We start from the raw sequence: 12,824 nt of genomic DNA, 5'->3' as shown, positions 1-12,824 counted from the left end.
TGAGCAGATAAAAGGATGTCTTCTATTTCTTTTAATGGTTGAAAAAATATTGATAATTTTTGTTGTTCTGTCACTTGTTTTTGAATCTATCCTTCCTACCCCAAAACCATCCCCTGTGAAAAAAGATTATAAAAGGAAAGAAAAGAGCTTTCAGAAAAATCTACAAATGCATCCATTGTATCTGATAATATGTGCAATATTTCACATTGTTTGTGGTCATTGTGTATATTGTTTTTGTGGTTCTGCAAAACCTTTCCATGTGTCTCTGAATTATTGGCATTTTGTCATTTTTTATGGTACATTCATGTGTCACCATTTATCTGGAATCCTTTTCTAAATTTATGAGGACCTACTTTGTTTCCAGTACTTTACTACCACATAAAGTGCTTCCATGAATATTCTGGTACAGATAGACCTTTATATATATAGCTAAATAGCCCTTTCTTTCTGTTTCTGGCATTTCCCTCCTTTTTCTCAAAATTCCAAATTGCTTTCTAGAATAGATTGATTAATTCATAGCTCCACCAATGGTGTTTTCAATGTGCCTATCATTCTGCAGATTCCCTACCTCTGACAATTTCCATCTTTTGTCACCTCTGTTAATTTGCTAAGTGTGTAAAACTTCAATTGTTTTGATTCCTACCTTTAATTTGTATTTTAAAGCAATTGATCATATGGTTATTATGAATTAGCAGTCATTCTGAGGACTAAGGGTTTGTGTCCCATGACCACTATCCATTGGGAAATGGCCTTAGTCTTTTATATTTGTGCTAATTCCCTATTTATCTTGGATATAAGTTCCTTATTAGGAATATTCAATGCCAAATTATTGGGATTTTACCGTGCCCCCCTCCCCCCACCGCCCTGTCACCATTTTCTTTTATCCTGCTTGCACTGATTTTATTTAACATTTGATTATCAAGTTTGATTCTGCTTATTTCTTATCTAAAGATGTGTTCAACCTGTATGCTTTTCTTTCTTTTTTTTTTTAACCAGTACCAAATAGTTTCAATGGCTATTGCTTTTTGGTATGTCTCGAGATCAATTGAAAACTTGGGAGACTTTAGGATTATGAAAGGATGGAATCTAGGCTTTTTGAAGAAGCTTTTCTGTCAGTTTGGCTTTCTCAAGGTTTGGTAGGCCTTTAGAGAAGGGCCCAGGATATCTGTGATGCTTTGGCAGAGCCCAAGGACTCTAGTCTTGGAAAAATGGATTTTGCTTCTGGCTGACTATTGCTCTTCTTTAACAGATGGTGAATGTGTACCAGGTCCATCAACACTCCTGTTTCCTATACCTTGGTAGCATCCTGGTGGATGAGTATGGGATGGAAGAGGGTTGTCGCCAGGGCCTGCTAGACATGCTACAGGTAGGTTTATTTTTAGGAATAGTGCTGCCTGAGAAGTCTTCAGAGACTGGCAGCTAATGAGATATTTATGTTTTTCTTTAGGTTCCCATTTCTACCATTTCTTTAAGATATTTATGTTCATAGGCATGCTAATTTCCAAATACAATTGAGCTAACGTTTATAAGTCAATAGAAATTTCCTATCTTTTCCTTGGAAGACCTTGTAATAACAGGGTATGTGTTTTTTAATGAACATAACAAGTGCTTCTCTCTGACTCAGGCTCTCCAGAGATACTGTATTTGAGCATGCTGCATTTGGATGAAAGCTCCAAGTTCAAGACTGACCTTGTTTTGAATTCCCTGTCTGAGATAGCCAGCTCAGTTTGCTTGGTAGCTGGAAAAGCTAGTTAAGATGCAGAGGAGGTACTGAGATTTGCAGCAAGTAATGGAGGGGGGAAAAAAACCCCAACAAAACATCTGAGATGTTTTAGTCTTTGCAGTAGTAGGATTTTAACAAGTAAATCAAAGGGACTTAATGGCATCATTCCCAGTAGCTCTCACTTTGAAATTGAAGGCACTTCATTGTTGTGATAATATACATTTTTCTCCATATGGAATAAGCTTTTTTAGTGGTTTCGATTATCCACAATGTAATTTAAGTCTCAAGGCGTCTAACTAACTTAAAACTATTTTTAAAGTTTTAGGTTTCGTCATCATTTACTCAACGCAAATCCATTTTGTCCTCCTTTCTAATTGAAAACTTCATTGGAATTTTAAGATTATTAATGTCAGTTTATGCATTCTTTCCTTTTTCTTCCTTTTTTCCTTTCCCTTCTTTTCCCCTTTATTTTCCTTCTCCCTTTTATCTTATGCCACTTTTCTGTTAAAACTTTCATTTCCCAGCTGTATACTCCATATCTGTCACTGTCTGGACCTGTTCCTGATACTTTGAATAGAAATTTAGTAAGTCTTAATCATTGCCCTTTGCCCTCTTCTCAGTGTTCATTCTTCTTGACCTCTCTGCAGTATTTGAAACCATTGACCACACTCCTCTTTTGGATGTTCTCCTTGAATTTTCTAATATATCTTTCTTGATTTTCTTTTTTTAAAACCCTTACCTTCTGTCTTAGAATCAATACTGTGGAAGAGCAATAAGGGCTAAGCAATGGGGGGTTAAGGACTTGCCCGGTCATACAGTTAGGAAGTGTCTAAGGTCACATTTGAACCCAGGACACCTCCTGTCTCTAGGCCTGGCTCTCTATCCACTGAGCCATTTACCTCCCCTTTCCCCTTTTTTGGTTTTCCTTTGCCTGCCCTTTCTCTTATTGGATCATCATCTTCCTGCCTTGAATCTCTACATCCTTCTCATTGCTGCCAGAGTGAGATTCCCAATGTAATTTGTCTTTAGTAAATTCCTGTGGCTCCCTTTTGACCCTAGGATTAAATGGAAGCCCTTTCCTTCATCATTTAAAGTTTTTCATAATAGCTTTCTAACTGCCTTCCAGGTGTACTATGCCCCATCACTTACTCTGTACTTGTGAGACTTACTTATTAACCTTTCCTCCATGCTTAAAGTATTCATCTTTCTCTTAGAATCTCTAGTTTTCTAGTTTATCTCTAATGTGTTCCTGATCTCCCTATTTGCTAGTACTGCACCAAAAGTTAATTTGTATTTGTTTTGTATATATTTTGTATGTACTTATTTGTGGACATGTGTATCTCCTCCCCCCTGCCATTAGAGTGTAAGCTCCTTGAGGGTAAGGTCTCTTTCATTTTTGTCTTTGTATCCTCAGGTATGAGCATGTAATAAATGCTTATTAATAAATTGATCTTTATTTGTAGTTGTTGTTGTTTTCTTGGGTGTTTGGGGGAGATGATGGGAATTGTGTTTTATTTAGACTTAGTTTCATTGGTATAGGGGAAATCTTGTTACGAAGCTCTTGCTTCCAATGTACATCAACAACTGTTATTCAACTTAAAGACAGAGAATTTCCCAGGATCCTTGTTCAGGGTCACATACAAGAAAGCCTGTGCCATAGGTGGCATTTGAATCCTTGTCTTTTCAACTCTGAGACTTATTCTCTAATTATTACTTCTTGCTTCTTATTTATAGATAGCCACTGCTAAAAGATCTACTTTTCTCTTTAGGCACTATGCATCCCTACTTTCCAGCTCCTAGAACAGCAAAATGGCCTTCAGAACCACCCTGACACTGTGGATGATCTGTTCAGACTAGCTACCAGGTAAACTGACCAAAAATGTTTCTCTTGTTGCTGTGCACTAGCCATTATCTTGTTCAGCTCATTCTCTTACCCTTTTTATTCATCAGTCAGAATTTTGGCACCATTAGGATGGGTAGGAGAAAATTATATGAAATTGCTTTCTTCAGCCATAATTTACTCTGAGATTGGATACTGAACATGTTACCTTTTGGTTTTCTCAAAACAGGTTAGTAGAATCTTGTTCATCCAGGTGATGTGTAGGATTTATCATATGAATGTTGAAGGCTTTCTAAGACTTTGCATTTAAAGTGGAAGAGATTGCCTTTTAAAATCTTTTCTGACTGATTTGCCTTCAGCTTTCCTGCTTTTGTTTAAGTAGTAGCAACTTTATTAGATTTTTGGCTTAGTGTTGTAGGCTGCTGTAGCCTTCTAGAAAAGAACCTTTTGTAATAGAATCAAGATTCAAGAGTAATTAGTCTTTTGAGATTTTCATTTGAGATTATCATTCAAAAACAATTTTGGTTTAAAAATAGAGATTAAAACTCAGGACATGGATTTTTCTGTAAAATGTATATAACTGGATAATTTGAATATGGAGTGTTAAATTTATAATAATGGGATGTTATCTTAATATTTTCACTAAAAAACATTTATCTTTTGCATTAGTAATTGCCTATCGGGCATTTCAAATTGGATGTCCCAATTGCATCTCAAACTTGGAATGTCCAAAACAACCCATCATTCCCTCATAGCCTGGTTCTCTTCCAGACTTCATTATTTCTGTCGAAGGTATCACCTTTCTCCCAGTTTCTCAGTCATTGTCCTTCCCTCCTCACTCTCCCTCACCCTGTGTATCCATTTGCTAAATCTGGCCATTTCTACATTTGCAACATCTCACAACTGTCCTCTCCTTTACTCAAACAGCTGTCACCTCATCACCTCTCACCTCCATTATTGCAGTGGTTTTTATTATTCTTCTCTCCTCAGTTCTTTCCCTCTACATTGCTACCAAAGTGATTTTTTTTAAGGGTAGTTCTTATTTTGTGTCACTTTCCTACTCATTAAACTACCAGTGGCTCCCTGTTGCCTTAAGGATAAAATATAAACTGCTGTTTACCTTTTCTAGCCTCATTGTTCTTCTCTCCCCTGTCCCCACATTCTGAAATCCAGCCAAACTAGCCTTCTACACCATTTGCAGTGGGCTATGCTCCATGCCTAGAAGACACTTTCTTTTTACCTCTGCCCTCCCTCTTTAATTTGGTTATTCTGTATTTATTGATATTTGTTCCATATAAACTTATGTATGAAGTCATCTCTCTTATTAGAATGTAAGCACTTTTCAGGTTCAAATTATCTCATTCTTTATATTTGTGTCCTCATTGCCTAGCACAGTACCTGACACATAGTAGGCACTTAGTAAACATTTGTTGAATTGTGATTAATGAGGGGAAGGGAATAAAACAAGCATTTGGATAGTACCTACTATGTGTTAGTCACTCTGCTAAACGGTTTACAGATATCTCATTTGATCCTCATGACAACCCTCTTGAGTTAGGTGCTTTGTCCTATTTTCCAGTTGAGGAAAGTGAGATACGTAGAGGATGAATGATTTGCCATGGGTCACACAACTAATAAGTGTCTGAATCCAGATTTGAACTCAATTCATCCTGACCCCAAGTGGTAAACTGTACCACCAGCCTCCTAGGTCCTAGTCTTTTGTTGAATAATTGCAAATTATTTTCTGGAGTGACTGGACCAGTTCACATCTTCACCAGCTGTATTAGGTTTGTATTGTTAGTATTGGCACAAAGCTTAAAAGGGATAGCCGGCTTGGATGAAAGAATCAAGGTCCCCCCAAAATGTTAATAGGCAGGAATGTTAGTAAGTATCTGAGACAGGATTTGAACTTAGGTCTTCCTGACTCCAGGCCTGATCACTACCTAATTATATGTTAAATCTGTGCCCTTTCAGCATATTTGGCAACAACCTGAAGTGTGAATTCCTTTGGCATGTAGAATTTATGTTGTGTGTCTCAATTTTCTTTCCATCCACAGGTTTATCCAACGTAGTCCTGTCACCTTGTTAAGGAGCCAGGTGGTCATCCCCATCTTACAGTGGGCCATTGCCTCAACCACCCTTGACCATCGGGATGCCAATTGCAGTGTCATGAAGTTTCTACGAGACCTCATCCACACAGGAGTAGCCAATGATGTTAGTACCAGTGATTTTGTCATCTTTGCAGGGCTTATCAGCTTCTTGGAGGAGGGCCATGGTGTTCTGCCTGATTCTTTCCCTTAGAGCACCATTGTACTCATTTGGTCTGGAGTGATAGATGTCTTATAAATTACAAAATAATTTATTAAGGATTATCAAAGTGCTAGATTAGATACTGTCAGATTTCGAGCAGTGTAAGATACTCCTTGTCTTCAAAAATTGTACTCTAGCTGAATGGAATGAATGTAGAGCAGAGGTATCATAAATATGGGCAGTGTTAAATAGCAATATATAATATATTCTGCGTATCAAATGAGTTTTTATTCCTGATAAAATAGGATGAATAGGAAAGAAGTAATAACTTGAGTCAGCAATGGCTTACTGGAAATAGGGGCACTTCATCTGTGCCATGAAAATGGGTAGGATAGGTAGAGCAGAGAGGAGACACTCTGGTTAGAGAAAGAGGGTAAGCAAAGGTTCTCATTTGTGAAATTAGGGGAGGAAGAAGAGGGGAGAAAAGTATTAAATAGACCAATTTGACTGGAGTGAAAAATTATATAGGAAAATAGTGGAAACCAGTATGTGGGTTTTTTGAGGGTGGAGGAGATATAAACATGTTTGTAGATGGTAGAAAAGCAACTAGTAGACAGGGAGAAATTAATGATGAGTGGGAGATATAGGATATGGATAGGATAAGGTATAGAGTTGAAAAGGTAAGATTATGGAGTCCAACCCCCTTATTTTACAGACGAGGAAATGAGACCAAGATAGGTAAAGTTAAACCCCATCATGGTTAACACAACTTAGATTTGAACTTGGGTCTTTTTGCCTACAAATTTAAATCCCTTTCCCTTTTGCCACATTGCTTTTGGCTGTTGCTGAGTTTATGGCACAATAATCAAAAGGAAATAACTCATCAGAAGTTGGAATGAAAAGGCAAGGCATAGTGATGATAGTTGAAACTGAAAAAGAATGAGCTCTCCGAACAGTATGAAGAGGGGGAAAGGACATAAGGCTGAACCTTGTTCACAAAGAAAGGAATCAGGAGGAGGAAGGAAACTGGAGAGCAACTTTTTTGAGAGGATTAATAGTATAAAATAATCATGAGACTTTCGAATTGTCTTTTATCACTGTAAGAAGCTTGAAAGGAAGAAGAGAAATGGAAGTAGAATGAAAGGAATGTGACCCCCCCCCCCCCCCCAGTTAAAGAGGGTAGAACTATGGTGTTTGTAACATGAGAGAAAGGAAGCCAGTAATTAATGGGGTAGGTACAGTAGGCATTGTTATCCCTCTTTTGGCATTTAACACCCATGATCCTACTAAGTATCAGTCATGGGATTTGAATCTAAGCAATCTAAGTCTAATGCCAAGGTTAACATTTTTTTTACCATACCTAAAGTATAAAGTCAAGGAAGAAATAATGGTCATTGGTATTGTTGTAGGAAGGGAAAGGAAAAGTTGGATTGGTTGAATGCAACTCTTGAGAGTACAGGTAAAAAAGGCCTTAGAAGTAGCAGTGGGGCTATCATGGAAAGAGCACGAGGGCATCAAATATCTCTGATATGCAAGTTGTAAAAGGAACCAACAGAGGGTCTGCAGAAAGATGGATATACTGATACACTATTGGTGGAGCTAGGGATTGGTCCATCTTTTCTGGAAAGTAGTTTGGAATTTTGAGAAAAAAGCAGAAAATGTCCATATCCTTTGATTCACTGATAGGCATACAGCCCAAGGACATCAGAAACAGAAAGAAAGGTCTCTCTAGCTATATAAAGGACTGTCTACACCAGAATATTCATGGAAGCACTTTATGTAGCAGCAAAGTACTAAAAACAAAGTAGGTCCCCATAAATTTGGAAAAGGGCTACAGATAAATGATAGTACATGAATGTAGTAGAATATTACATTGTTGTAAAAGAAATGATAGAATATAAATAATTTTCAGAGACACATGGGAAGGTTTATATGAACAGGTGCAAAGTAAAGTTAATAGAACCATGAAAACAATATACACGATGATCAAATAATGTAAGTAGAAAGAGTAAAAAATAAAAGTGAATCCTGTGTAATTCTAATGGTCAAGCTTGACCTTGGAGAAAAGTTGAGAATATTGTTTTCATGGTTCACTGTGGGAGAAAGGAGTGTAATGAACTGAATGTGGACAAAGAATAGTGCATATGCTGTGGTGGATGTGTTGATTGGTTTTGCTGATGTGCTTTTCCTTCTCTTTTTCAATTTTTCAAGGCATGAATTGTAACAAAATCAACTAAGTTGGGAGGAATAAAGGTGATACAAAAACAAGGGGTGTACCAAAAAAGATCAAATTTTTAAAAATTAGAGTACTAGGTTTGGAATCAGGTAAACTAGATTTTCTTTTCTACAAAATGAGGAGTTTGTACTATGGCCCCTTCCAGTTTTTATTCTATCGTAAATTCTGTGGAGCAAGCTCCTAATAGAGGTGGAAGGAAATAGAACCAAATATATATTCAACTTTGACCCAAAAAAGACACACCTATTCCTTGAAGAGAATAGTGAAGGGAAGAAGTATGGGTAAAGATTTTTTGAGGAAAGTGTGGAATTAATTGGAGAGTCTGGTTTACTGGTTTCACTTGCTTTTCCCTAGCATGAAGAAGATTATGAAGTTCGGAAGGAGTTGATTGGACAGGTGATGAACCAGCTTGGACAACAACTTGTAAGCCAACTACTACACACATGTTGTTTCTGTCTGCCCCCGTATACCCTTCCAGATGTAGCCGAAGTGCTCTGGGAGATCATGCAAGTTGATAGACCGGTAAGAAAAGTCTACAAGAGTTAAACTCTACAATCTGTTATCAAGAATCTAAAATTGAGAGGTGGGGGGCAGCTGGGTAGCTCAGTGGATTGAGAAGCAGGCTTAGGGATGGGAGGTCCTGGGTTCAAATATGGCCTCAGACACTTCCCAGCTATGTTACGCTGGGCAAATCACTTAACCCCATTGCCTAGCCCTTACCCCTCTTCTGCCTTGGAATCAATGCATGGTATTGATTCCAAGATGGAAGGTAAGGTTTTTTTTTTTTTTTAAAGAATCTAAAATCCCTAGTACCTTTTGACTCCTAGAGACAATTTTGGCTTGGAATCCAAACCTGTTTGATGGCATTTGTAAGGCTATTGATGGGTTTAATTTTGTTGAGATTCTGAGCCCTTTAAATTATTTGTTTAGGTTCTGATTGTGTATATATAGTATAGCTAAATGGTGGCTCTGTATTTTGTGTTAATGTTATTAACAAATATGAGGGTCTCCCAAACAATCACATTTTGCTCTGCTGCCAAAATGAACTCATTTGTTGATGAAAAATGCATTTTTAATGTCATTAATAAATGGTTACTAGTTATTGAAGAAATGTTAACTCATAAACTACTTAGGTTAACATAGGTATCACTACTGATACAGACCCACCCAAGGTATATGTGAGCATGTGTCTTCAGAAAGATGGTATGGTCTTATACTCTGTATAATTTTTTCACTTTATGTATGGTTTCCAACTTTTAAAAGTTAGCTTCAAGAATAGAAATAGAACTGTTTGAGTTATAGATTATGGTAGATTTCTGTAGTCTCAAATTTTAGGTGTGAGGACAAGTTGGATTAATGAGCATGTTGAAGTAGAGTATGCTAGAAATACTAACCATTCTTGGGGTTGGCTTCAGTCAAGGACCCTACTTTTTATTGAATATAATATTGGCCTGTAACATAACTTCTTTTTCTTTTAAAATTTTCTCTTGTGTCTGTGATTGTATCTTACAGCACATATGAAAGGTGATTAATAAATATTAATGGATTGTACCTTGGTTCAGTTCTTGAAAAGTGCTAGTCTTTTGACAAATGGTAGATTACTTCCTCTTAATTCTGTGCTCGAATTCTCTCTTGAATGTTTGCAATGCTATCTGTCTTTCCTAGATGGCAGCATTTGGGGGATTTTAGTTTTTTAGCATTTATTCATAAACTTTAGTTTTATTCAAGTTTAGTAAGAATTTAAGCCAGATGAAAGAATATGCTAATAGGAGAAAACATTCAAGAGTAGAAAAACCATCTTCCAGTCAGAGCACTGATGGGAAACTGACTCAAATATGTTGTCATCTTAAAGCTCAAATGCTGGAGCCAGGCCAGAGGGGAATAGTGAAAATGAACAAACAGCTGAAAAATAAGAATTTTTGGGAGGAAATCTTCAGTTAGAATTTCTTGTTTAGAGAAGATAGAAGTAAGGTGGGGTTGAACAGTTTTGAGCAGGTGAAAGATGACCACCTCTTCTCTCCTGAGGTTAGTACAAAAGGAAAAGAACACAAACACAGCAGCAAGAGGGAATTGAGGTTGAAGAAAGCCATCGTTTTAGTCTCAAAGAGCAGGTAGACCCTTTGAGTTGGGATAACCCTACTGATATGAAGATCCCTCAAGTTTCTGGCTTCAGCTATTAGTTTTAGTGAGCTGTCAAGTTGGATTTCTATCAGGCCATCTAGTTTTGCTTTTTGTGCTCCACTTCCATGAATTGCTTTGAATTTTTAATTCCAAGAGTTTGCTACCAAAGACAAGGTTCATCTGGTTTTTGAGAAGATAGTTGGCAGCCACCAGGAGAAACAGTACAGCCCTAGCAAAAGGGCTCTGTTGCCCTCTGCCACTGATCTGATGGGAAGTCTCTGGCATGCTCCTTTTAGGTTGCTTCAGGTTTGTGATGGGTAACCTCAGGATCTGGAGGCATAGCTTAGGCCTCCTTTCCTTGCCTCCAGGCCTAGGTTATTAGTAAATGCTGCTGAAGGAATCCAGTTGCTTTGTCTGGCTGCTGTGCACCCCACCGATTTGCTGTTGCCTCATTTCTTCCCTCTCTTCTCTCAATACAGACTTTTTGTCGTTGGCTAGAGAATTCTCTGAAGGGTTTACCAAAGGAAACAACTGTGGGAGCTGTCACAGTGACGCACAAACAACTTACAGATTTCCATAAGCAGGTTACTAGGTGAGTGAGTGTTGGGGAGCTTCTAAGGAATGTGGGGCTGTGGATAGCTAAAAGGCATGGAGTGGGATGTGCAGAACAAACAACTCTGACTGACCCTTGGTTCATCTCCAATGGAGTTCTGCTCTGGGGAGTGAGTCTACTTTCTGTTTTGGGGAATCCATACCATCATTTCTATTCTGATTGAATTTCATCTGCTACTACACATGAAATAGAAAAGGAATACAAAGTTTAACACTTGCATTAGAAGTTCTTCTATAAAACTAGATTTAATAGATCTTTTTATTTATATTAGTGTCAGAGGTAAGGTGGGTGAAGTGAGTATTGAAAGAGTGCTTTTTTTTCAAATACATATCTTATACTAACACACCATCAGTAGGACATGAATTTTTATAATGACAATGGAGGACCTGTGCCCGTGACTTAATATTGCAACAAGTGAGCCTTCCTCTACATAGGCGACACATAAATCAGGAATTGTAGGATCATTTATAATAAATGTTTTGTGTGTCTGTACCTTGTTGTACTTAAGATCTTAATGTGAACCAGCAGAGTGAATTGGCATTTCATCCCTTTAGTCGTAGAATTTAAAGTCCTATAGTCATGCCCTGGCAGTACCACTGAATAGTCATGTGATACCAACCAGGGCATTTTCTGAACCTCAATCTCTGTATAGGAAAAGGAATCTTTTTGTTATTCATACCATCTAAAAGCAGAAACTTGTTTATTCTATTACCTGCTTAGACTGGATGGAATAGGAGTTAAATACCCTTGGAGAGTTGATTTCTTTTTCCTCCCAAAGTGCCCCAAGAGTTTGTGTTCATCATTTCTGGATTCAGTATGATTAATTAAATCTCACTGCTGCTTCTTGAGAAAGAGAGGTTTTTTGGTAGTAGGCAAAGTGATTTGGTTATGCATGATTGAGTAATAACATGTGATAGCCCTGTGCCACATTTCTCTGGAAATGGGGATTTCCTTTTCATGAGGTATTTATGTATAGTTCTTGAAATAGTCTTCTAAAATGACTTTCATTGACTTCCTATGACTGACAAATAGAACTAGGAGAGCCATAGTTTTGGGGCCTAGAGACAATGATGGAAGAAGCAGTCTCTGATGCTTTTACTTGGTTCTCTTTTGGATTTGGTCAAGTGGAAGGCAGGGTCATGGGGGTTTATTGATGTGTTCCCTCTATTCTCATCAAAGGAAACTTTAGGAAAGATGGGAACTGGTGTGGGAGAAAGAATTATTTTGACCTCCCCTCTTTTTTCATATTCTGAAGGACCTTTTCTCTCCTTGTTGCCTATGCAGTAATATCTTTAGGCAAAGAATCTAGATGTTGGAGACACCATGAAAAGGAAATAATAGGTTGTCTGTTTTATTGAATTGCACTTAATGCTTTCTTTCATATGCAAAAATGGCTCAGTTGCTCATGCAAGAACATTCAGATTTTCAGTGTCTATTCTGCTTCCAGCCATAGAGACAGGCACAAATAATGAAAGTATGGAAACCCAAGAATAAATTCTGATTTTAAAAGCAAAGTGAACTAAATCATGGTGGTGATGAGATATAATTATTTGTTTAGATGAAAACCCTGTCAAAGTAGTAGTGCTTTGGAAGTTCCCAAAATTTCAGTTGCATCCTTGTGAAGTACTCATCTTCTGCCAGTTCCAGGATTACCATATTTCCTTGATGGTGCTTATGTATGTTCAAGAAATAATAGAGTATCTCCAAAAGTATTTTCTCACTGGGTCAACACAGGTCCCTGATTTTGCCCTGGTTTGGAAAGTTAATTTAAAACTCAGGAAAACTGCCAAGTTAAAATTATTTTCAAAATAAAAAGCAGAGATAATTACCTTCATCCCATCTCATATGAAGAGGTGATCCTTCTCCCCTGCAAAGGCAGACCCCTGTAAGTGCATGTGATCCCATTCTATCTTGTTTTCTCCAGCAGATTGCCCTTTCTCTCTATCTTACTGTCACTAGCATTCAAAGTCTCCCTTTCTACTACTCCCTTTCCCTTTGGTCTATAGACATTCTCTAACCACTCTCCTAACCACCATTCCCA

The 12,824-nt window shown here is 37.6% G+C and overlaps 1 protein-coding gene across 2 annotated transcripts in view; it reads left to right on the top strand.

The window, feature by feature from the left end:
• TNPO3 (transportin 3) overlaps positions 1 to 12,824 on the top strand; it is a 125,750-nt gene that overhangs the window by 106,571 nt on the left and 6,355 nt on the right. For both annotated transcript variants that reach the window (XM_001366676.4, XM_056799690.1), the window contains 5 exons: positions 1,250 to 1,366; positions 3,493 to 3,587; positions 5,621 to 5,777; positions 8,404 to 8,571; positions 10,650 to 10,762. In XM_001366676.4, the coding sequence (XP_001366713.1) occupies positions 1,250 to 1,366; positions 3,493 to 3,587; positions 5,621 to 5,777; positions 8,404 to 8,571; positions 10,650 to 10,762 (650 nt within the window). The remainder of the gene's footprint in view (positions 1 to 1,249; positions 1,367 to 3,492; positions 3,588 to 5,620; positions 5,778 to 8,403; positions 8,572 to 10,649; positions 10,763 to 12,824) is intronic.

The sequence above is a fragment of the Monodelphis domestica genome, chromosome 5 (assembly GCF_027887165.1).
Source record: "Monodelphis domestica isolate mMonDom1 chromosome 5, mMonDom1.pri, whole genome shotgun sequence".
Lineage (NCBI taxonomy): Eukaryota > Metazoa > Chordata > Mammalia > Didelphimorphia > Didelphidae > Monodelphis > Monodelphis domestica.
This window is presented reverse-complemented; position numbering and strand designations above follow the sequence as displayed.